Source organism: Aulonocara stuartgranti (genome assembly GCF_965226115.1).
Source record: "Aulonocara stuartgranti genome assembly, chromosome: 1".
Lineage (NCBI taxonomy): Eukaryota > Metazoa > Chordata > Actinopteri > Cichliformes > Cichlidae > Aulonocara > Aulonocara stuartgranti.
In genome coordinates, this window is record NC_138939.1 from 20,809,951 (window position 1) to 20,833,041 (window position 23,091).

Below are 23,091 nucleotides of genomic sequence, written 5' to 3' on the forward strand. Positions count from 1 at the left end.
CACTCAGCTCATGCCAGGCTGCAAATCACTCTCACCTTCACTGCTCTTTAGCACAGTGCATGTTTAAATCCATGTCTGTCAGCACACAACTCTCACATCTAGGATCAGATCTCCTCCTGGGCATGGTGGCTTGACCTTTCTCATTTTCATTGTGTCATCGTGTGTGTTTGCAGCATTGCTGGCAGTGTGGCAGAGAGCTTTGATACTGAAAGTGGGTTTGAGGACTCGGAAAACAGCGACGTCGCCAACTCTGTGGTTCGGTTTGTGGCCCGCTTCATCGATAAGGTGTGCACAGAGAGCGGCGTGACACAGGAGCACATTAAGAGCCTGCACAGCATGATCCCAGGTACAGCACTAACTGTATTTATTCACTCTCTGTCACCACCCTGATTCCCTCAGCTGTATTCAGAGTAAAACCTTCGATTTGTGTTTTCTCAGCTCAGGCCAACAGCAACAGAGGCCTGTGAGCTCATTAAACTCCTGGCATGTCAAAACCTGTAAATACACATCCTGATAGAAAGCACACACATGCATGTGTGTGTGTGTGTGTGTGTGTGTGTGTACACATGGTAACTGACCCCAGCTTCTGACCTACAGGCATTGTAGCTATGCAGATTGAGGCGCTGGAGGCGGTTCACCGCGAGAGCAGGAGGTTACCTCCTATTCAGAAGGTGAGTGCTGTTTCTCACTAAGCTGCTGGGACTCTATGCTACATAGACCCAGCAGCTGTATATACAGTATTTATGCAGCTACATTCACATGAAAAAGTCTTCAAATGATTAAAACTAAATACACTTTTACTGCCTCCATAGGAATTAGGAGGGTAAACAGCAGCCAGATGCTGCTAATCAAATGCACTTGATTAATTGATCATCAGCAGTTGATTCAGACAAAGCAATGCTCAGAGAGAGTGCAAAAGACCCAAGAGCTACAGCTCACACTGTGCAGGCCTTAGTTAGCACATTCAAAGTTAATGACAGTACAATTAGGGGGGAAAACTGATCAAGTAGTTTCCAGGAGAAAGCCTAGAGTCATCTGTCTAATAGCCAAGCCTTAGATCAATTGGGGCAGACCTTTTTTTTAGATCCATTTCATTCCATTTATAATAATAACCTATAGAGAACTTGACCCATATTATTGCAAGTTACTACAAATGGGTGAGGAGTCCACTGGTAACACACTTAAAAATTCGCTTTCATAGTTTGTTAATTTAAGTTTTCATCACATACTTATCATCTAACAACAGGCGCAAGCTAAAAGTTATATTCCAAAAGAACTCGTTGAACAGGCAAATATGAAAAAGCAGATCACATCTGAGGCATCTGGTTCTATGTCATAGACTGTATTTAAAAGATGGGTATAGCCTTCCTTAAATCCTGCAGTTTCACCACTGGCCAGCAGGGGGTGAATCTTTTGATTGCAAAATAAAATCAAATTGTACAAAAGTCTATCGACTGCTACTTGTTTAAGACCTCAGTAAACACTTTCCTGATGGCGTGTCTGGTTTCTTAGTGAGCTCTGCCCCGCCATGGTTAATAGCTGACGTCACTATGGCTGTAGCTCAGGAGGTAGAGGAGGTCATCTACTGATCGGAAGGTTGGTGGTTTGATCCCTGGCTCCCCCGCTCTGCATGCCAAATATCCTTGAGCAAGATACTAACCCCATGTTGCTTTCCGATGCATCCATCAGGGTATGAATGTGCGTGAATGTTAGCTAGAAAGCGCTTAAAAGCATAGAAGAAAGTGCTTGTGTGAATGGGTGAGAGAATCAGTCCATTTACCATTTACTGTGGCGATGGTTATATTTTATATATATACTCTATGCTTTATTGATAACTGAGAAAAATAAATCTGGATTACTTGACATAATGCTTCCATCCATCCAGTCCATTGTCCTCCTCCGCTTATCTAAATCGGAGTTACAGAGGGGAGCATGCTATAGCTGAAACAGGATGAAAGGTCTTCAGTCTGTGCAGAGCTAACACAGACAACCACAGACTAATTTTAAACACTGTATTCTTCTGCACTGTTGACTTAATGAAGACTTTTACTCATGTCTCTTAGTTTAGTCCACGTGCTCAGTTTGGTCTGGTTTGCTGCAACTCTGCATCCAGCTAATGTCATCCAGTGTTTTCCAGATATCATCACGCTTTCATATTTTACCACTTAGTCTTTTGGACCTCGCTCTACCACACGCCTGCCAGCTTTTGATAAATCACACAATTATACATGCATTAAAACATTATGCCAATGCTGCTTAGGGAGCAACCTGGACACAGCGGAGAGCTGTCTGTCTGCTGCAGCTTTTGGTTAGCTACTCACATGTTTATGTGTCGGATAAGGCTTCCATCTTGGGCTGCGAGCATCATGCCAAAACATGCTGAAAGTGTGTAAACAACACCGACTCTGGCTTTGTGACAAGTCTGAATAGTAGTAATGGCAGCAATAACCCTAAAGAAGGAAAGCAGTGCATGCTTTTAAGGTGCAGCAACAATAAGCAGCCGAGCTCGCAGCAGTAATGAGGTGCAGAGGGACTTTCTTCTTGGTCTCGCTGTTCATTCGAGGACAAGAAGCTATTATCTCCTGGCTGGAGCTTCGTTCCCACAGGTCAGGTGTGGCCTTAATGGGAAATGTTGTGAATGATCTAACGTCCCTCCTCGTGCACATTTGTGACAATGGAACAACTGAGTGTTTCTGCTGACTGTGGAGGCCAGAAGGAGCCGAAGCAGAGCAGGGTGCAGACCTGACTGTTGACTTACAGTGGGGCAAAAAAGTATTTAGTCAGCCACCGATTGTGCAAGTTCCCCCACCTAAAATGATGACAGAGGTCAGTAATTTGCACCAGAGGTACACTTCAACTGTGAGAGACAGAATGTGAAAAAAAAATCCATGAATCCACATGGTAGGATTTGTAAAGAATTTATTCGTAAATCAGGGTGGAAAATAAGTATTTGGTCAATAACAAAAATACAACTCAATACTTTGTAACATAACCTTTGTTGGCAATAACAGAGGTCAAACGTTTACTATAGGTCTTTACCAGGTTTGCACACACAGTAGCTGGTATTTTGGCCCATTCCTCCATGCAGATCTTCTCGAGAGCAGTGATGTTTTGGGGCTGTCGCCGAGCAACACGGACTTTCAACTCCCGCCACAGATTTTCTATGGGGTTGAGGTCTGGAGACTGGCTAGGCCACTCCAGGACTTTCAAATGCTTCTTACGGAGCCACTCCTTTGTTGCCCGGGCGGTGTGTTTTGGATCATTGTCATGTTGGAAGACCCAGCCTCGTTTCATCTTCAAAGTTCTCACTGATGGAAGGAGGTTTTGGCTCAAAATCTCACGATACATGGCCCCATTCATTCTGTCCTTAACACGGATCAGTCGTCCTGTCCCCTTGGCAGAAAAACAGCCCCATAGCATGATGTTTCCACCCCCATGCTTCACAGTAGGTATGGTGTTCTTGGGATGCAACTCAGTATTCTTCTTCCTCCAAACACGACGAGTTGAGTTTATACCAAAAAGTTCTACTTTGGTTTCATCTGACCACATGACATTCTCCCAATCCTCTGCTGTATCATCCATGTGCTCTCTGGCAAACTTCAGACGGGCCTGGACATGCACTGGCTTCAGCAGCGGAACACGTCTGGCACTGCGGGATTTGATTCCCTGCCGTTGTAGTGTGTTACTGATGGTGACCTTTGTTACTTTGGTCCCAGCTCTCTGCAGGTCATTCACCAGGTCCCCCCGTGTGGTTCTGGGATCTTTGCTCACCGTTCTCATGATCATTTTGACCCCACGGGATAAGATCTTGCGTGGAGCCCCAGATCGAGGGAGATTATCAGTGGTCTTGTATGTCTTCCATTTTCTGATGATTGCTCCCACAGTTGATTTTTTTCACACCAAGCTGCTTGCCTATTGTAGATTCACTCTTCCCAGTCTGGTGCAGGTCTACAATACTTTTCCTGGTGTCCTTCGAAAGCTCTTTGGTCTTGGCCATGGCGGAGTTTGGAGTCTGACTGTTTGAGGCTGTGGACAGGTGTCTTTTATACAGATGATGAGTTCAAACAGGTGCCATTCATACAGGTAACGAGTGGGGGACAGAAAAGCTTCTTACAGAAGACGTTACAGGTCTGTGAGAGCCAGAGATTTTCCTTGTTTGAGGTGACCAAATACTTATTTTCCACCCTAATTTATGAATAAATTCTTTACAAATCCTACCATGTGAATTCATAGATTTTTTTTTTCACATTCTGTCTCTCACAGTTGAAGTGTACCTCTGGTGCAAATTACTGACCTCTGTCATCATTTTAAGTGGGGGAACTTGCACAATCGGTGGCTGACTAAATACTTTTTTGCCCCACTGTATAGTAGATACTGCTTTAGTAGATACTCGGCAGCCAGTTAATTATCAAGCAAATTGCGAAACAAAGACATGAGTCAGTCGCATGCGTCTTTGGGAAAGCGAGTTTAAACCGAAACTAATTTCAGCCATTGCAGCTGAATCAGAATTCGCACAAAAATGTAAGGTATTTACTGTTAAAAGACGCCACTTATACAAGTATGTGTTCCAACGTAACATTACTGCACCTTTTTATTGTTGTTGTTTTTTATTGCAAAATGATTAAAAGAGGGAACAGAATGTACTGTGTATCAGCTGCTTTTTGAATTATATGATTACAAAGGTCTGTTGTGATGCACTTTTTTTCACCTATAGAACATCAGTCAGTTTCCAGATGTTGAGGACATAAAGTGAAAACCAGTCCTTACTCGGTTCAGTGAGCTGCATAAAACAGAAACATTTTCACTTAAAAAGTAGATCATGAGTTTTTCAGGAGAGTAGAAATGGTAAATTGGCCTCCGCAGAGAGTAGGAATTTGTTTTTGTTGGATGTTTAATTTCTGAACGCCGTTTGATGACTAGTGTGCTTGCAAGATGTGTGGGGTGTTTTTTCTTTTTTATTCAATGATGACGTTTGTGCGTAGCTTAAGTTTGTCCAAGAAATTCATGCGGTGCTGTGATTTGACATTATGAAGACAAATTGATTTCAGTGACGCACATGCGCTTAATTTTGAGCACCTTGTTGTCAATGAAAAATGTCTAAATTGGATCTCGCATGTGTTTGTAGACGTGATGGGTTATTATGCTTTTACCTTTCAGCCTAAGATTCTGCGTCCAGCGCTGCTTCCTGGAGAAGAGTTGGTTGCGGAGGGGCTGCGGGTGCTTCTGGACCCCAATGGCAGGGAGGAGGCCACAGGGGGCCTCCTTGGGGGCCCGCACATCTTGCCAGCAGAGGGAGCTCTGTTTCTCACCACGTACCGCGTCATCTTTAAAGGCATCCCACATGATCCACTGGGTGAGTACAAAAACAGTCTCAATAAAATGGAAAAATACTCATATGTTTTGTTTTTATTGGCTAATTTTCAGTGTTAAACTAAAAAAGCAAAAGTCTGTTTTGTCAGTAAGGGGCATCGGATACTAACCCAAATCCTGATGAGTTGAGACGCTGTTTAAAATGTAAGCAGAATGCAGTGATTTACAAATTTCTTAATCTCGTATTTTAATCACAACAGAACATAAAAAAACATCAAATGTTTAAAAAGACTGAATCTGAATTTGATGGCAGCAACATGTCTCAAGAAATCACTGTGTAGCATCCACTCTTCTTTTAACCACAGAGCATTGAGGCAACTGTTGTGGTGATTCATTGGTATATAAATAAAACTGAACTGAATCTAATTGAATCCATAAATGTCTGGGAACTGAGGAGAGCAGCTCCTGAACTTTTGGAAGAGGAATGTTGTCCCATTGTTGTCTGATATAACCTTCTAGCTGCTCAGCAGTCCTGGGTCTTCTTTGTCTTCTTTCATTTGATGATGCACCAAATGTTTTCACTTGGTGAAAGGTCTGGACTGCAGGCAAGCCAGTTCAGCACACACGTCTTTTACCATGAAGCAATGTTTTTGTAATAGAAGCAGTTTAGTGTTCCCTGAAAAATATGTACTCTGGATCGGAGCATATGTTGCTCTAAAACCTGTATATACCTTTCAGCACGGATGGCACCTGTCCAGATATGTTAGCTGCCATCAGCATTAATGCACCTGAGGGACTGAACATCATGGGCATGCAGTATTGGGGTTGTATGTATAATAACAAGATGCTGGTGTGTTTGTATGCAGTGGGGGAGCAGGCAGTGATCAGAGCTTTCCCAGTGTCCACTCTGACCAAAGAGAAGAAGATCAGCATCCAGAACCAGCTGCAGCAGAACATGCAGGAAGGCCTGCAGCTCCGCTCTGCAACGTTTCAGGTAGACACTGAAGCACGCTTCTCTCAAATTAGCATGAATACACGATGTTCAATTGCTTGGTTGGGAGAGGATGAAGCCTGAAGCTTAATATGTGGTACTCAAATATTATTTCACATTATTTTATGAACTGGATCTCGTTCGTTACTCGGTGAGCTGCAAAAGATTCTAAAAAAAAAAGAAGCACATCACAAACTAAAAGATTGGACAACTAATTACACCGTAACATTCGGTGTGGCACATCATTATAATTTTCAGCCAAGCATGTGTTTTTACTCTTTGGATGTACCGTTGTAAAAATTTTATGGCTCATTCCTGTCTTTTTACTGCCAGGGATGATGGAAGTGAGTGCGGGTCACTTGAGTTGTGTGGCCATCTCTGCAGTTTTTATTGTGCTGTTCTGTGCGTGTACGTGTCTGTGCAGAAACCATATGTGGGCAGATTGGTACAGATGAGCAAATCTCTTAAATCAACTTGCCGAAGTGCGTCACGATGCCCCACCGTATAAAAAACACTGTGACATCATCCATTGATTGGTTTGTGGTGGCATGCATTTTTGGTCTTTTGGCATTTTGTTCTGTGTTGGAGCCAGAAGTCACCAGATATGTATGAGAAGTTAAATAACTCTCCGTAGCTTGGTTATCAAAGTGCAATTACAGTTAATTAGTGCTAAATAATAAAATTTTATTCACCAAAACTAAAGCACAACTTCTGGGGTGGATTCTTAGTTCAAGTAAACACACAGCAGTCCGTATTATGTGTAAGATTATGTATTTAAAATGGCCCCAAAGGCACAAACAGCACAAACATGGTCTAGAGGTTAAGTGCACTGACTGAACTTAGGTCAGATTAGTGTCATTGTCACTCTTTCCTCGTGAGTTTATGGTCTCAGTTGCTCGTTTTACCTCTTTTTTTTAATACAACCTGAAGTTCTTCTTGTAAATTGAGGTCCTTGTTGGAGTAAACATAAATGATAAAGCAGCATTTTTTGCTTCATTTTTCACCGTTGCAGTTTGCACTTGAAATGCTGTATTTGAATCGTTGCTTGTGTGATTAAGCAGCCTGTTTAACCAACTGTCTTTTGCAGCTGATTAAAGTGGCTTTTGATGAGGAGGTGAGCTCAGAGATGGTGGAGATCTTCAGGAAGCACCTGCAGAGAATCCGCTACCCACAGTCCATCTTCAGCTCCTTTGCATTTGCTGCAGGACAAACAGCACCTCAGCTAATCCTTCCAAAGCAAAAAGAGAGAAACACTGGGTTCAGGTTTGTAGTGCGTGCCAGCTCACCGAGCGTTGTTTCCGTGCATGAATCACACAGTCTCACACATGGTTATCTGAGATATTGTTATGAGTGGGTTTTGATGCCACAGTAAATCATTTCTGCTCTGTACTCCTCGCAGAACACTGTCAAAGACGATTGTCAAGGGAGCAAAGAGGGCTGGAAAGATCACCATGGGCCGAGGTAGCCAGCCCTCGCTGAAGAAGAATGACAGAGGCAGCAGAATGACCTGGCATGAAGATGACGATATTTCAAGTGAGAAGCGACATATTTTAATGTGGTGACTTTTGGACGTGGAAGAATGGGAAAGGGGGGAAAAACAAACTGAAGAAAATGCTGTTTGTGTTGTAGTATCCGACGATGGTGAGCCGCCACCCAGCAGCACTTTGAGAGCTTCGGAGAAGTCCACCATGGAGCAGCTTGTGGAGCAGTCGTGCTTCCGTGACTACCAGCGTCTGGGAATGGGCACCATCACCGCCAACTCGTCCCGCTCCAAGTCCGGCGAGCAGTTCAGGATCACGGCCGTGAACAGACTCTACTCGCTGTGCCGCAGGTACACCGCCTCTCGCCTAGAGGTTGTCTTATTTACCCTACATGTGCTGATGTCACCGATTTCATAAGTAGGCAAGCCTGAGAATCTCAAAAGGCCTGCGGAGGGGATGTTTGACTGAATTATTGTTCTTATCTGTGTGCAAAAACACAAACTTCTGCAGGAGGCTTTTTAATTGCGGTCATATTTGTGTGGCTTTGCAGCAGCTCACCGATGTTAGACAGATGTTAACACTTTCTCTCTCTGTGACAGCTACCCGGGACTGCTGGTTGTTCCTCAGGCTGTACAGGACAGCGGTTTACACAAAGTAGCCCGTTGCTTCAGACACAACCGTCTGCCTGTTGTGTGCTGGAAACACCCGCGCACCAAAGCCGTTCTGCTCCGCTCAGGAGGCTTTCATGGCAAGAGTGTAGTGGGGCTGTTCAAGTCGCAGAACCCGTCCTCAACAGGTGTGCTTACGTGCTGACAGGCACAGATGTTCTGTTTGTAAATGATTACAGGTTTTCTGATGAAGCAACTAGTGGAATTTTTTAATGTTCATATAAATCTTCCTTATAAAACTTATCACAAAGTCTGTTATTCAAACAGCTTTTATTATAGAAGTCATTCACTTTTTTTCTCTTTTTAGCCCCTGCCTCATCCTCAGATTCATCCAGTAGTCTTGAACAGGAGAAGTACCTGCAGGCTATTCTGGACTCCATCCCGATCTACTTTAAAATGAATGGAAACAACACCCTGACCAACCGCTCCCTGATAGGCCTCTCGCCAGGTACACTTCAAGAAGATTGTAATGTTCACTGTATATTTTATGTCTCACAAACACCATAAAGGTTCATAATGATTCGTGTTGGTATTTGTTAAAATGCATCTCCTACTTTCTGTCCACTGTGCTGATGGTAGACCCAGTCCCAGTTATGCCGTGGTTTGCATGTTTTATTCTTAATGTATTTTTCAGCCCACATTTTCATCAATTTTAGAACCAAAGAATAGTATATTGACCATTTCCATGGGAAGAAATTAGTGGTAGCTATAATCTGTGAACTCTATCTGAGAACTATCTTTACATTTTTTTGAGGTAGCTCCTTTCATCACCACGGACTCACTGGTTCCAACTTTTAGGCCGAACATTCCTGTGGTTTCACAATTTTAAGATTGGCAACAGCGAGGCTTTTTCAAACTTCTCTCAGTATTCTCAGTGATGTGAGAATCTGACTCCTTTTCCTGTTTCAGTCTCTGACTTAGTGGAGACAAAATGCTTCTGTTCTTTTGATTTCTGAGCCTTAAATCTTCGTCGTAAGTCAAACACCGACGACGTCTCTCTCATTCCATTTTCCCACAAAGGCACACCCATGATCTGTGCCGAGTGCCTGAAATGAGGACATGTACAATAAATGGACGGCTGCCATCAGTGTTATCAGTGAACGTTAAAGGCTGTTGGTCAAACTGTAGGGCATGAGAAAGAGCACAACCTTTTACTCGGGTTGTGGCTGACCTCCACCATCAAGTCGTGTAAATCTCCAGTAAATCCAACTTGCAAAAATTGGTTGCTACCTTATATCAGACAACTTTACAGTATGCCGCTTTACAGCGTTTATTGCTCCGTTACACTGACCATAATTGTACTACAATTTTTTTTTCTTGGGGCGGGGGGAACAAGTTTGTTTCAAAAGGGACAAGAGGCCATGCAGAGTTCACGTCTTCAGAAAAACTGCAGACTTGCACTCCACAAAGTTATTTTAGTTTTCTGCGGCTCTGTGTGTTTTTTTTCTCAGGTAGTCATTCTCTTCCTTTCTGTGTTCGCTCTGGTCAGCAGTTATTTTTTTACCACCTTATCTTTGTGTGTGTATGAGTGCAATAGGGGAGAGTGACTGTATGGGAGCATTACAGAGTGTGATATTTATTGAAATTAAGAAGGAAATTTTGTACAATGAAAGGTTGTGTAAGAATCAAAGGACAGCCTGAGGTCACTGACCACCCAATCCATCTCCTCTGACTTCACCTCCTTCTGCCTGTATCCTGAATAAACTCTATACACACACACGCACACACACACACAAGCACAAATCCTGTGCATGCTTACGATTTAACTGAATTTTCATGTGTTTAAATAACCCGGGTCACATTGATGGTTCTTAATGGGAAAACTGGGATTTAAGTCTGATCAAAAGTTGCTACAATGAGTGATCCTAAAATCAAATTTGATTTAGTTTCTTAGATCTCACTCGTGTCTCACTGTTTACTCCGTGTGTTTGTAATGGACACCTGTGTGCTGTGTGAATGTTTTCCAGGCAGTGAAAGGAGAATATCCAGGATGCCAAAGATGGCTCCTGTCCATTTAGACATCCCATTCTCAAACAGCTTTACTCGAGGAGGTGAGTGGTTTTCTCTGTTTCCTGCTTGGCACTTCATGTGCGTCCTTGCTGCCTGGTGAAATATGAAACACCAGAACTGTTACAATTACATAGTTATTTGAAAGAAAGTGAGCAAACAGGGATTTGTGCTTTCTGCATCTCTTCAGACACACCATACTTTAAGGAGTTGTGATTACAGCGTACATTATGAGTGTTGGGTAACCTCTGAAGCATTACTCCCCAGACTGAAAGCATCAAGCAGCTATTTGCTGGTTATCTTTGGGGCCATCTGTACCTTATAGCTATAAACGTGCATCCAATTTCAACTTCAAGAAATATAATTATGTGAAATTTAAGGATTTATATCTCATAAGAGAAACTTGGGGCTACATTAACTGCATTAACTGTGACCCGTATTTCTTGCCACGTTAGCATTATTGTAACTTATCAAATAAAAGCTTAATGTACCGTCAAAGCTGACACATCGCGATGAGTGCTCGAACTGGAATGTGATTTCTTGGAAACAAAGTGTCCGACGTGTTAGTCAGATGAAGGTCAAATATTTTAAGGCGTCGCTGAAACTGTGAGTCATCTTTTTTTTTCTTTTTTTTTTGTAAATCCCCTAAAAGGATGACACAGGGTTTTACTTAACCCATCGCTATGTAACGTCTTCTCTTAAGATCCAGAGGATTTGCCATGCAAAACTGTGCCTTGAACTTCATGTGAATTTAATTACTGTTTTATTTGCATGTGTTATCTGCAAAAGCCCCAAAAAACAAGCTTAAATACGAGCCTTTTGTCTTCACGCCATCATTTATAACCAAACCACAAACAATCTTATTCATGCATGCAACCATCATTCACTCGATCATTCGGAATAAATAATAGCCGATCCTCATTTGCATGTTTTAGTCTGTAATCTGAAATCTTTGGTAGGGTTGGTGGTCGTGTTGGTTCATTTGATGTTGACGTGATTTGTGTTTTCCATACCCCCTCGCCCTGTCTCCTCGACAAAACATCCACCCAGTGCTTGAGTACAGAGATAAACTGTTCACTCACTCAAACCAAAAGCCTGCCAGTAAGGAGAAAATCCCCAATCAAGGTATAGTGATATTGTTCCTTCTCTCCTCTGCCAGCACTCATAACAGCACCTCTCGTCTTCTTTAACACTCCTAACCTACGCAAATGCTCACTAACCGCGCCGAGGGTCACAGTGCACTGTGCTGCAAATGCCTCACAAAGACCTTCTGGGACGCAGTGCTAATCTTCACTGACTTTGTGGGCGCTCCTCTGGGAGCTGTGGTTTTTCACAAACCGAAGTGGTGGCTCTAATGTGGTCTTTTCCATTGTTAATGTGTTGGCTCAGCAGGACTAACTGTGGTCAGTCAGCGGCAAGTTAAGGCTGGGGGGGGTGAGCTGTTTATGATGGCACAACAAATCGTGAATCACACAAAATGAGGCCCCTGCGATCCTGCAGTGTAATAAAGACAGCTTGAATATTCTGTAAGCCTGACTCAAAGGAGTAGGATTTAGTTGACGAGTAAAGATCTGAGATGACAATTCTTAGATATTTTGCATGTTTAGACAAGTGGTGTGTGAGCAACTAGTTATGTGTAGTTTTAATTGGAATAAAGTGCGCTTATATAGAATAAATATGGAGTTAATGATGGTTTTTATGCTTTTCTCTCCAAATTTGAGCACAACATCATACAGCAGGGGTGTCAAACATAAGGTCCGGATTAAAAATCCAATCCAGCCCATTCAATGGTTTTGAAAAATTACATTAAAATTAAATGACAGAAAAGACCCTGTCGCTATCTGATACAGAAATATCATTTCGTTTTTGTCACAATAGGCCCACATTTTTTTAAAAGAGGGCATTTTCTGTGAATTAACAAAAAGTTTCTGTTTAATAATTAAGAGGGCTTTCTGGGACCTACCAGAAGTTTTTCTGTAATTTCGCACAATTAAGCGCTCGTTTTCTACAGCAGCATTTCTTCATAACTCTTAGACGTAGTGTTGAACTTGCAGTTCTTTTATCTCACATTAAGATACCTCAGGGATTAAATGCGTAGTTAAACATCTTTACACTGAAAGGAAGGAGAATTTCCCAGGTCTGACCCACTTTAGATCGAAGTATGTGGCCCGCAATCTAAAGTGATTTTGACAATCCCTGCTTACAAACACCTGGAAATCCACCGCCAACGGCAGCAGTGGCCAATATTTCGGGGCTTCCTATTCTGTGCTCATTTTGTTATTTTCGAACATATAAAATAAACTAAATCTAATTAAAGTAAAATCATTTTGTCAGTGGAGCTCAGACTGTAATGGCCCTTGCTTGCGTATGAAAATGCACAATCTGTTTACAGGGTTTACATCTGAACATCTGGGCTGTATTCATTCATTCATGTTCAGTAGTATTTACTAAGATTTAAGATTTCCATCACCTTCTGTCTGCTGGTCAAATCTGTGCTCGTAGTTCTGGGCGACCAGAGTCAAAACGAGCTAGCCGCGTCAAGGACAAGAGCAGTACTTTTTATTACGTTTCATCTTCAGCCTGGAAAAATAATCATTTAGAATTACTGTTCTAACTTTGGGCAAAGCTTATTTAACTGCAGCTTAATGAGGAGACATTTTTAAGATGGGTATTCAAATAGAAATTAACTTTTATTTTTCACTAATTTGATTCAAAAAGTTGCCAAGCAGACTATCTGGAAACTATTACATTTCAGAAGTGACCACCCCAGCAGTGGTGATGACGTGGTTTGATTTCCTGTTTGTCTCTCAATCATAAAAGGTCTAACCAACAGTCAGCAGGTATGTCAGTCAGGTGGGAACAATTACATTGTTGATCTTGTCTGAAGGAAAAGAAAACGGACAGCTTGTGTTCGGTTTTCATTGTAAACTTTAATTACGAAGCCCGTCGGTTTAAACGTGCTGAATCGAGGCGTCGCTGAAACTTCACCAATTTATGCTCTTGTATAATTGACCCGGCTACAGCAGCTGACAGTTGTGGTTTGATAACTCCGCAAGTGCAACTGAAAAAGGCCTGAAAGTGATTATTGTGAAAAATCACGTCCTTCTGGCAGTGGTTCATGCTGCTTGGAAGGCGTTGCATGCTGTTTTCAGAGAAACACCATCTAGACTTGTTGACTTGCTAAAAATTCCAGCAACTTCTGCTTCTAATATCCCAGCACATCCGACTCTCAGAGCAGTCGCTTTGTTCATGGACTGAAGGAATGAAGGTGTTTACATAATAGCCGTTGTACTGCTGTGCATGTAAACGTAGCTCGCATGTCATGCGCTGTTCATCATTCGGTCTTAGTTTGTTTGACAGCATGTGTACATCTCTGGCATTCGAACTAGCCGGCTCATGCATGTGTGTGTGTGACTTCTGTTCGCGTGTGTGTGTGTTTGCAGGCATGTGGGCCAGCCTGCGCTCCAGCAGCAGACTCGGTCAGCATCCGCTGGCAGCCGACGTGGGTGCCAGACTAGCAGGGAAGGATCTGGCACCCCCTGCAGGGAGCCACAGTCTGCAGGCTCAACTCCTCAAACATCAAGCAGCCCTTTACATCTTCGGGGAAAAGTCACATCTAAGGGTGAGAATGCAAACAAAGCGGCCGGAGACTGAGAGGACATGTTTGCTATGAGTTGTTGTAGTATATCGTTTTATATTTGCACTCAGTGGCCTCTTTTATGAAACCTATAATGTTTCTTACACTGTCATATGTGTTAAATTATGTTTTATTGGTGGTGGTGTAGTAGATGTGTAAAGGGGTATAATGAAGTCCAGTAGAACACCACTTTTAACAGAGACCCAGCAGTCAAAATATAGTTAAATTAAACACTTCTGAGGCAACATAAATGTTGTAAAGTCTGTAGAGGTGGAGTTAATGGATGGTTCAGTGACGTAGACCATCACTGAACCATCTTTCACCTGTGATGCCACAAGTCTCTGTCAATAGTATTCGTGGCCGTTGATCAGAGATTTTGACAATGAGGCTGTGCTGTTTATAAGACTAAGGGGGATCTGCAGTCACACCGAAGTCACCTGGATGAGTGGATGAACAGTTTCTCTCACTGAAAACGCTTCGTTCACATGAACAGATTAACTTTCCTTACCTGGATTATTGAGCGTGCATCAAGACACGGGTTTTCTAGCTCATGCTACTTGCTGTAAAATGGATTTGTAAAACATTGCCGTTTGTCTGGAGTTTTCAGGCCAGGTTGTCTTGCACAGGAATAGTTTGATGTATCAAAGGATAATTGTTGGTTTAATTCATGTGGAATTATAAGGAGAAAGTCAAAAACTAGCACATCTGATGAAACGGTTTGTGTTTAAACTCACAGAAACACTTAATCTTATACATTTATGCAGTTTTCACTTTTTTTAATCCAAGTGTGCTGATTCAGTGAAATAGTACCTTTGCTGGGATGACTCAATCAGTTTACCAAAAGCCTACAATTACAAAGACTCACCTGTGCCAGTACAACTTGTAATACAAAGCCTCTGAGAGGTGTGTTATAGTTTTGGCGTCCGATAGTCTGCTGGTGTTGTTTTTGGGTCCAAATGACGTAAATTTTGTCATCAGACGGTGAGCGTCTGTAACAGGAATGACTTCTCGCCCGTGGAGTGTGCAGCTACCCGTGTCCTTGTCTGCAATCTCTGCTTGGCTAGCTGTTCTTTCATCCATAAGACACAAGTAGAATGACTTCTGATCTGCAGGAGAAGCCACTGACGTCAGCACTGCTCCCCTCCTTTTAACAGTTACAGCATGCAAGAGGTTAAAGGCAAGTCTATAAATGCGAGGCGAAGTCCACCACAGTGCAGGACAGTGCACGAGTGCGTCACACAGTTCAGTTTGTTTCTCTATTTTTCATTCACGCATCAAGAAACATATTTCACACACCGTTGAAGCATGCCGAGGAGCCGTGTCGACTAAAAACATCTTGCGCTTCTGCAGTTTGCACGATTCGCAGTTTTATAATTCTTATCTATTACACACTGGGCTGCGCTCAGCACCTCAGTTCATCCACGGTCTGAAATGAGCCGTTTTATTTCCTTTAACTTTGATATAAAGGCAGCGTTTTTAGTGGCGTGCTGTATCTGTTTTTTGTACTTTGCGCACACTGTTGTATTTTTCTCTTAGTTGAAATTTACATTCCTCTGTCTGCAGGGCCTCCGAGTGGACTCCTCTCTGAACTGTGAGCTGGTGCCAGTGGACTTTGCAGACACACGGCAGGTGAAAGCTGCTTTTAAAAAACTGCTGAGGGCCTGTGCTCCAAGCGCCACCTCGTCGGACTCGGAGGACTCCTTCCTCAAAGCCTTGGAAGACTCCGAATGGATCCAGCAGGTAATGAAACACACAAAGCATGCCATTTTTATGATCTGCAAACAGACAGCATTCAGGTCTAGAAACCATCTGATCTAACGCGGGAGTCTGACTCTTAAAAGCGTGTGAGAATGACCCATCGGTCCACTCTTTCTCTTCATCCTGTGTATCAGATTCACATAATGGATAAATTATGTGAATCCTCTCTGAAGCCATTTTCCCAAGAGAAACAGATTTACAGCGATGCAGTGGGAGGAGACCCCTTATCTTGCTGTTTATCTGATTGACCCCCAGCGGCCTTAAATTGAACATATTCCACACGGTTGACAAATGCTATCTGTGAGAAACAAGAAGGCAGTCTACTGGCAGACCAAACATGGCAGTATATGCACAGAGAGGATAAATGTTGGGTCTGTGTTTAGCATATTTGTTCACATGCACATATGTTGGCCTCCCGCAGCTTCAGAAGATCCTGCAGCTGGCGCTGTTTCTGGTGGAGCTTATGGACAGTGGCTCATCTGTTCTGCTCAGCCTGGAGGACGGCTGGGACATTACCACACAAGTGAGAAAAATGCACCAACGCCATTCATAAAAAATACATAAAGAAAACGGGACAGATGTGAAGAAGGGCAAAATATCCAGAGGGAGGTTTAAAACGGTGCAAGATTTGTCCTTTAGGTATTTTCCCACACATATAGATTTTCTAGATACAAACTGGAGTTTAAAAAGTTGTTATTAAAGTTTAATTACTAACAGAAAATAGGTGACAGTTTACTTTATTATGAGTAACTTTTAACATTTGTTTGCAAGTGTAGTGGGTTACATATTTGCCCAACCAGTGAAAGATCCCCATCAGGAAGGGCGTCTGGGGTAAAAACTCTCATTATCAGCCCTCATCTGCACTAAAGTGGGGACAAAGTGTTCAGCGAGGATGAAAAGAAACGCAGAAATGCAAACTCATAGGTGTAAAAAGGATCCAGATGCAGCCGCACAGTCATTCAACCGCTAAACACAGGGCGGGTATTTTGAATGCCATCAACCCTTCTGCAATCACGGCAAACTAGAGATCATTCAAAAGTACTACTTATAATCTCAATTCATATTCTGAATGGACTCATTCTAATTTAGCGTTTTTCTACTCCACCTGAGTGCTCTACTCAAAGCACTTTACACAGCTGAGCTATTAATTCAGTGTGTTTTGCAATATTACGGCAATGTTGTCTCTTTGACCCCGATGAACAAAGTGCTTCAGAGCTTTGGAGTATCCTTTTTAAAAAGAGGCTAAATGTGAGGGGGAGAGGGTACCTCTGAACTTCTTATGTATCATTCTAGACTCACAAATTAAGACTGAAAGCAAAAAAACACGTTTTGTAACACTTAAATGTGATTTTTGGACATTGATCACATTTTTAAGGATTCCCCACGGACACCCACGGCATCCGTTCAGACTGCACCTGCTTCTTCTGGCCGTTTCACTCAGTTTACTGACTGGTGATCCGACTGTGTTGATAAAGTGAAAATGTTTGAAGTCTCGAGGCCTTATGTCATTGATTTGTGCTGATTTAATTCATGAAAACTCATAGTTTGTTTAGATCCTGATCAATTCTCGGTGTCCGTTCGCTTCTAAACTTTGCTTTTCTTCACATATTTGCTCTCTGAGCTCATATTTTCCATGCTGACCTGCTAAAGTGCACATGTATGGTGTTGCAAGTGTGTGTCCCTCAGATGTGTTTATGGGGTTTGTGCAGCCCTGAGCTGCTGTTTAAAAGTATAATTTGTGGATCCCTTACGCGGGGCACGTGTTCGGCCCAGAGCATCTTTCTCCACGGGCCACCGGCTCCAACTCGCCAGGTCCAGATCGACCCGCACAGGCAAATGGGCTCCATATGCTCTGGCTCTCCTGCCATGGACCATAGACACCCAGCAGGCAGGATGCAGAACCATCCTCGCTGCCTTTCTGAATGCTTCTTTCTTTTTTTCGGTTTCTTCTTCCTGTCTTCTGCCATTCTGCCTTTATACGCTCTCCCCTCTTATTCCGCGCTCGCTTTTTAAATCCACTCTTCAGTCTGCTGCAGGGGGGCTCATTTCATTGCTGGGTTGCGGGGGGCTTTTTCTACCACTCAGGGCTGGATGTTCTTGTAAACCCATGGGGAAACCATACACTGTTCTTCCCGCTCATTCCACACGCGTCAGGGCTCATTAGCCGTCTTGGAGAAGACACGGGCAGGGAAGTGGGCCAACCAGATTGCATGTGTAGACAAGCGATTCTCAACTGGTGTTTCGTGGAGTGAGCTCAAGTGTGCCTGAAGCTCCAGCGTTATATAAATGTTATTGATAGCAGATGATCATTTTAACATTGCACTGTCAGATGAAGGGTCATTTTTAGATTGCATTTAGCTTTTTTAGGGGGGGATAGAAAGCAAAATCATGCCATCCAGATTTCTTTTTTTAAACTAAAGTGTGTTAAATTGCAACCATCCATGACAAGTGGAAAAAACTAACGATATGCACAGATGTGGTGAAACAGCTGCCACTTTCCTTTAGTGATAAGATGTTTCAACATCTAATTTATCACAATGTAAGGGTTTTAAACTTATATATGATAAAAATATTAAATAAAAGTAGGTCGTGTTGTAGGTACTGGCAAATCAGGCACAGCATTAAAGCCATCAGGCGCCCTTCATGTCACCAGAACAACCCAAGATTAAAGGTGGGATCACCACTCAGACCTCCTTTATTAGTGTCTGTGGTGAGGCGCAGTGTCCTGCTAGAAGAGGCTGCAGTCATCGGGGAGGATGTTGTAGTGGGAGGTACCTGTTAAAGCAGCATACGAGTGAATGGGGGTTCCTCTCCTTTGTGGCTCATCAGTCTGTATGCTAGCAGATACAATAAACACAATAGAAATCTGAATTTTCATAGCTATACCTGTTTCTTTTACCTTCAGATTGTTCATTTCATAAATTCAACAAGGTACTGGTGATTTTGGTCCATATTGACATGATAGCATCACACACTTCCTGCAGATTTATCAGCTGCAGATCCATCCCGCTGGCATGAAGGGGCCACAGTGCACTAAGAAAATTTCCTCCACACCATTAAATCACCAGCCTGAAGGCAAGGCAGGATGGATCCGTGCTTTCATGTTTTTACTGCAAAATTCAGACCCAATCGAGACATCGCACCAGGTCATGTTTTTCCAGTCTGAACTGTAGCTTTAGTTTCCTGTTCTTATCTGAGAGGAACAGCACCTGGTGTGGTCTTCTGCTGCTGTAGCCACTCCACTTCGAAGTGTGAGGTGTTATATAAGGATGACCTTTTGCATGCCTTTGTTTTAACAGGCAGTTATTCGGGTTACTGTACATTATCACACGCTTCCACTTACTGAAGATTTTTCTCCTTTTGGAAAAATTCTCTGTAAACTCTTGAGATGGTCGTTTGGAAAACTCGCAGTAGATCAGCAGTTTCTGAAATACTCAGATCAACGTGTCTAACGGTAACAACTACGCTGCTCTGAGTCATTTAAAATACCCTTTCACCCACTTCCGATGCTCTGTTTGAACTTCAGCAGGGCATCTTTACTACATGCCTAAATGCACTGAGTTGCTGCCATATGATTGGCTGATGACATATTTGCATTTGTGTGTGAGATAAATTACATCGAGAGCACGATTCAATCAATCAATTTTTCTTACTTACTAAGAAAGGCTAAATGCATCTCACAAAACGTTCATAAAATGTGTTTATTTCTCAATATTTCCAGAGGAGCAGCTCTGGCTGAGATGATAGAGCAGGTTGTCCACTAATCCCAGAGTTATCTGTGATGTGAACAACATGCTCTTACACTGCAGGGTGTTTGTTTGTTTCATTCAAGTTGAACTTGTGTATTGAGGGTTTTTCCTTAGCCAGCTTCTCTCTTCCTCTCGGCAGGTTGTGTCCTTGGTGCAGCTGCTGAGCGATCCTTTCTACCGGACTCTTGAGGGTTTTCAGGTCCTTTTGGAGAAAGAATGGTTGTCTTTCGGCCACAAGTTCAGCCAGAGGAGCAACCTGAGCCCCAGCAGCCAGGGTAGCGGCTTTACGCCCATCTTCCTCCAATTCCTGGACTGTGTGCACCAGGTGAGTCTCACTTCTGCCATAGGTACCACAGGTACGCTGAACCCTGATCTCTGCCCCTGCTACGTGACTCTTCTCCACTTTTCCCCTCATGACTGGATGTCATTCATTGCTTGTTCGTGAGCTCATCACATTCCTCGAAAAGTGAAAAGGTGAGCGAGGGGTCAAAGCGAACGATTCTGCTGTCAGTAACGGTGCATTGTTTTAGTTTAGCACTTTCCAACACGGGACGTGTAATCACAAAAACATATTGGACCCGGGGAGTGAGCAGCGAGGCTGCTGCACAGATGGTCCATGAGTACAGTGATCAGCATTGAGCTGTATGTACGTGTTCACGTGTTTCGGCATTTCTTCACATTTTAGTGCTTGTTTACAGCCGCATGTGGAAGATTACAGTTTTGGGGATTGAGAGTCTCTAGGAAGGCTTGCGTGTGCTTTAGGATTTGGGGGAAGTGGGCTGGGGGGGAGAGGGGGCTCAAGTTAAGAATGAAACACACACACAGATGATTTCCGGAGAACCGGGTCTGTTCTGAAATACTAACTTTAGAGAGTGCAGTGGGGGTTTTTTGTGTCTCCTCGGGTCACACAGGCCCACTCCCATACACTTACATCAACACATAGTTTCTGCATTTGTCTTTTGAAACCAAAGGCTTGGCAGCTAAGACGGTTTGGCAGGAACCCGGGGGTCTGGAGCGCTATAAACGAGGGGTGAAGCAGGGGATTCGGACAAGAGCTCAAAATAGAAGTGCCTCATCTCCAAAACAGCTGTTGTTTTTGCCAGCAGACCCAGGTGGCCTCAAATTTTCGACACCGTGATTGGCCACCTCGCACCGCTTGATGGGAACCGTGGAGCAGCAGTCATGCTGGCTCAGTCTGGATTGTGTCTGACGGCAATGATATCACTGACCTTTGCCCTCACAGAGGCGGGAGAGGTTCTTTCCTGTTTCCGATTGGTCATTTATACACTGGATAGATGCGACGTCGCTACACGGGGACACGGTGCAGCTGTCGCCCACACGCTGACCTCCTTCTAACTGTCTTTATCCATCTTTTCATATCCTTGCAGATTTTGGAGCAGCATCCTCTGGAGTTTGAGTTTAATCAGTATTATCTGAAGTTCCTGGCTTATCATCACATCTCTAACCGCTTCAAGAACTTCCTGTTGGACTCTGACTACGAGCGCTTGGAACACGGTCAGTGTCCTTTAACCAGAGGGGATCTTTTATTTTCTTCTTCTCTAAAAATGCTTTGTTACACAGAATTATGAACCTATGGTGGTTTCCTTAACAGTCACAACAATTTTATTGATTTGAAAAGATTCTTGGCCCCTCTTCGTCAACACCACTTCCCTGGGTAGCAAGATTCTGGCTTTTCTGTCACTGTAAATAAAGGAAACTAGATCTCTGATATGAATGCACACAGCTACCCAGGAAGCTGTTACATCAGTCAAAACAGTAATGGCTTCACATCCTCGTCAGCTTATCCTGTGTGTTTTTTTGCAGGCTTGTTGTTTGAGGATAAGGGTGATAAGCAGGCCCGGAGAGGCATCTGTATCTGGGATTGCATCAACAGGATGCACCGGAGGAGTCCCATCTTCTTCAACTATCTGTACAGCCCCTCTGAGAATGAAGTGAGTGTTTCCTTCAAGTTTCTGTCCTTCACCTTAACCTATACATCAGGCAGCTATAGTTGATTCGTGCAGCTGTGGATCCAGAGAAGGATGTTTAGTAGCCAGAGCCTTCAGCATAAACATAACATGACTATGAGGACAGCAGTGTCACACACCTGCTCTCCTAAACTTCTGTTTGTGAAGGCCAACCAATCAGAAAAAGTGAAACTGGTCTTAAAAGAAGACGAGCACCGAGTGTAGGCTCATTTTGAACTATGAATCATTTAAAGTATTCGAGGAGGGTCCAGATATAAAAGCTGGATAGCTATAAAATATTTGATTAGGCTACTTAAAAATGTTCTCACCTTACTTTACCATGTAAATCTGGGGTGTCAAACAAACATTAGATAAACAATTAAATGCTTTTTTACTGTCTGCTATAGAAATGTATGCCTGTTACAATTGGTTTACATCAGAAACATACATAATTACAGGACAGTGTATGCATGAGCTAACAGAACTTTTTGTGTCAATTTGCACATTTATTTCTTACAATTTAAGCCCAAAGAGTCGTATTGACACGCTTTTCTTTAACATGTAAAAAAAAAAATCTATTTGTTTGTTTGTATATAAAGATCAATGGGTTAAATGCGTAGTTAAAGTGCTTTACACCAAGAGAAAGGTGAGTTTCACTGGTCTGACCAATTTAAGATCAAAGTGGGCTGAATGTGAAGTAAAATGAGTTTGACACCCCTGATGTAAATGATCAGGATACTTCACCCACTGCAGGATAAAATACGGGTCAGTGATTCCTCTACCTCCACGTGGCATCACACAAACATTGCTCGAGGCTTATTTGCCGTATTGGATTGGATCGCAGCCACCAGTTGCTAGGGAACTGTGTATTCTCCAACTGGTTGGCAGCGGTTCCTGGAGCAGGTCATCCAAGGTTAGTGGTTCAATCCCTGGCTGCTCCAGTTTACATGCCAAAGCATTCTTGGGCAATGTACTGAACCCCGAGTTGCTCCCTATGCATTTATTGGAGTGTGTGTAAATATTAGATAGAAGGTACTTGGATGTCGAAAAAAGTGCTTGTATGAATGTGTGTGTAAATAAGATAAAGCATTGTTAGTGCTCATGTGCTGATAAAAAGCTCTGTAGAAGAACCAGTCCATTTAACACTTGACCATTTACTTTGACAGCAAACGTAAGCAAATCACCCTCAAATCTCAACTGCTTAGGTTGCTAACAGATTGCCACAATTGCCTGTAGTTTTTCATGTTTGTTTGCCAATAAACGTTAACTACTAGCCGAGCAAGCGTGATGCAAACAAGAAATGTTACATGGAACAGGTTTTATATAGCACTTTATACAACTTGCCTCCTTTATTCAAGCACTTTTTAAGCCTAAGTGCTTTCTATCTAACAGTCACACTCCATTGAATGCATGTGAGATCAATTTGGGGTTCAGTATGGCCCCAGGAAACTTATTAATGCAGACTGGAGCAGAAACCAGGGATCAAACCACCAACAACCTTCCAATTAGTAGATGACCTGCTC

At 43.0% G+C, this 23,091-nt stretch overlaps 1 protein-coding gene across 4 annotated transcripts in view; it reads left to right on the top strand.

Moving 5' to 3' along the window:
- Nucleotides 1-23,091, top strand: part of sbf2 (SET binding factor 2) — a 110,129-nt gene that overhangs the window by 77,064 nt on the left and 9,974 nt on the right. For 2 of the 4 annotated variants that reach the window (XM_082540519.1, XM_082540520.1), the window contains 17 exons: nt 174-346; nt 598-671; nt 5,158-5,353; nt 6,177-6,304; nt 7,389-7,564; nt 7,701-7,834; nt 7,931-8,132; nt 8,382-8,578; nt 8,758-8,898; nt 10,418-10,501; nt 11,508-11,582; nt 13,901-14,079; nt 15,658-15,834; nt 16,274-16,375; nt 19,741-19,926; nt 20,990-21,116; nt 21,426-21,553. In XM_082540519.1, coding sequence (XP_082396645.1) covers nt 174-346; nt 598-671; nt 5,158-5,353; nt 6,177-6,304; nt 7,389-7,564; nt 7,701-7,834; nt 7,931-8,132; nt 8,382-8,578; nt 8,758-8,898; nt 10,418-10,501; nt 11,508-11,582; nt 13,901-14,079; nt 15,658-15,834; nt 16,274-16,375; nt 19,741-19,926; nt 20,990-21,116; nt 21,426-21,553 — 2,479 coding nt within the window. The remainder of the gene's footprint in view (nt 1-173; nt 347-597; nt 672-5,157; nt 5,354-6,176; nt 6,305-7,388; nt 7,565-7,700; nt 7,835-7,930; nt 8,133-8,381; nt 8,579-8,757; nt 8,899-10,417; nt 10,502-11,507; nt 11,583-13,900; nt 14,080-15,657; nt 15,835-16,273; nt 16,376-19,740; nt 19,927-20,989; nt 21,117-21,425; nt 21,554-23,091) is intronic. The other 2 variants (XM_082540521.1, XM_082540522.1) reach the window with 1 other exon arrangement.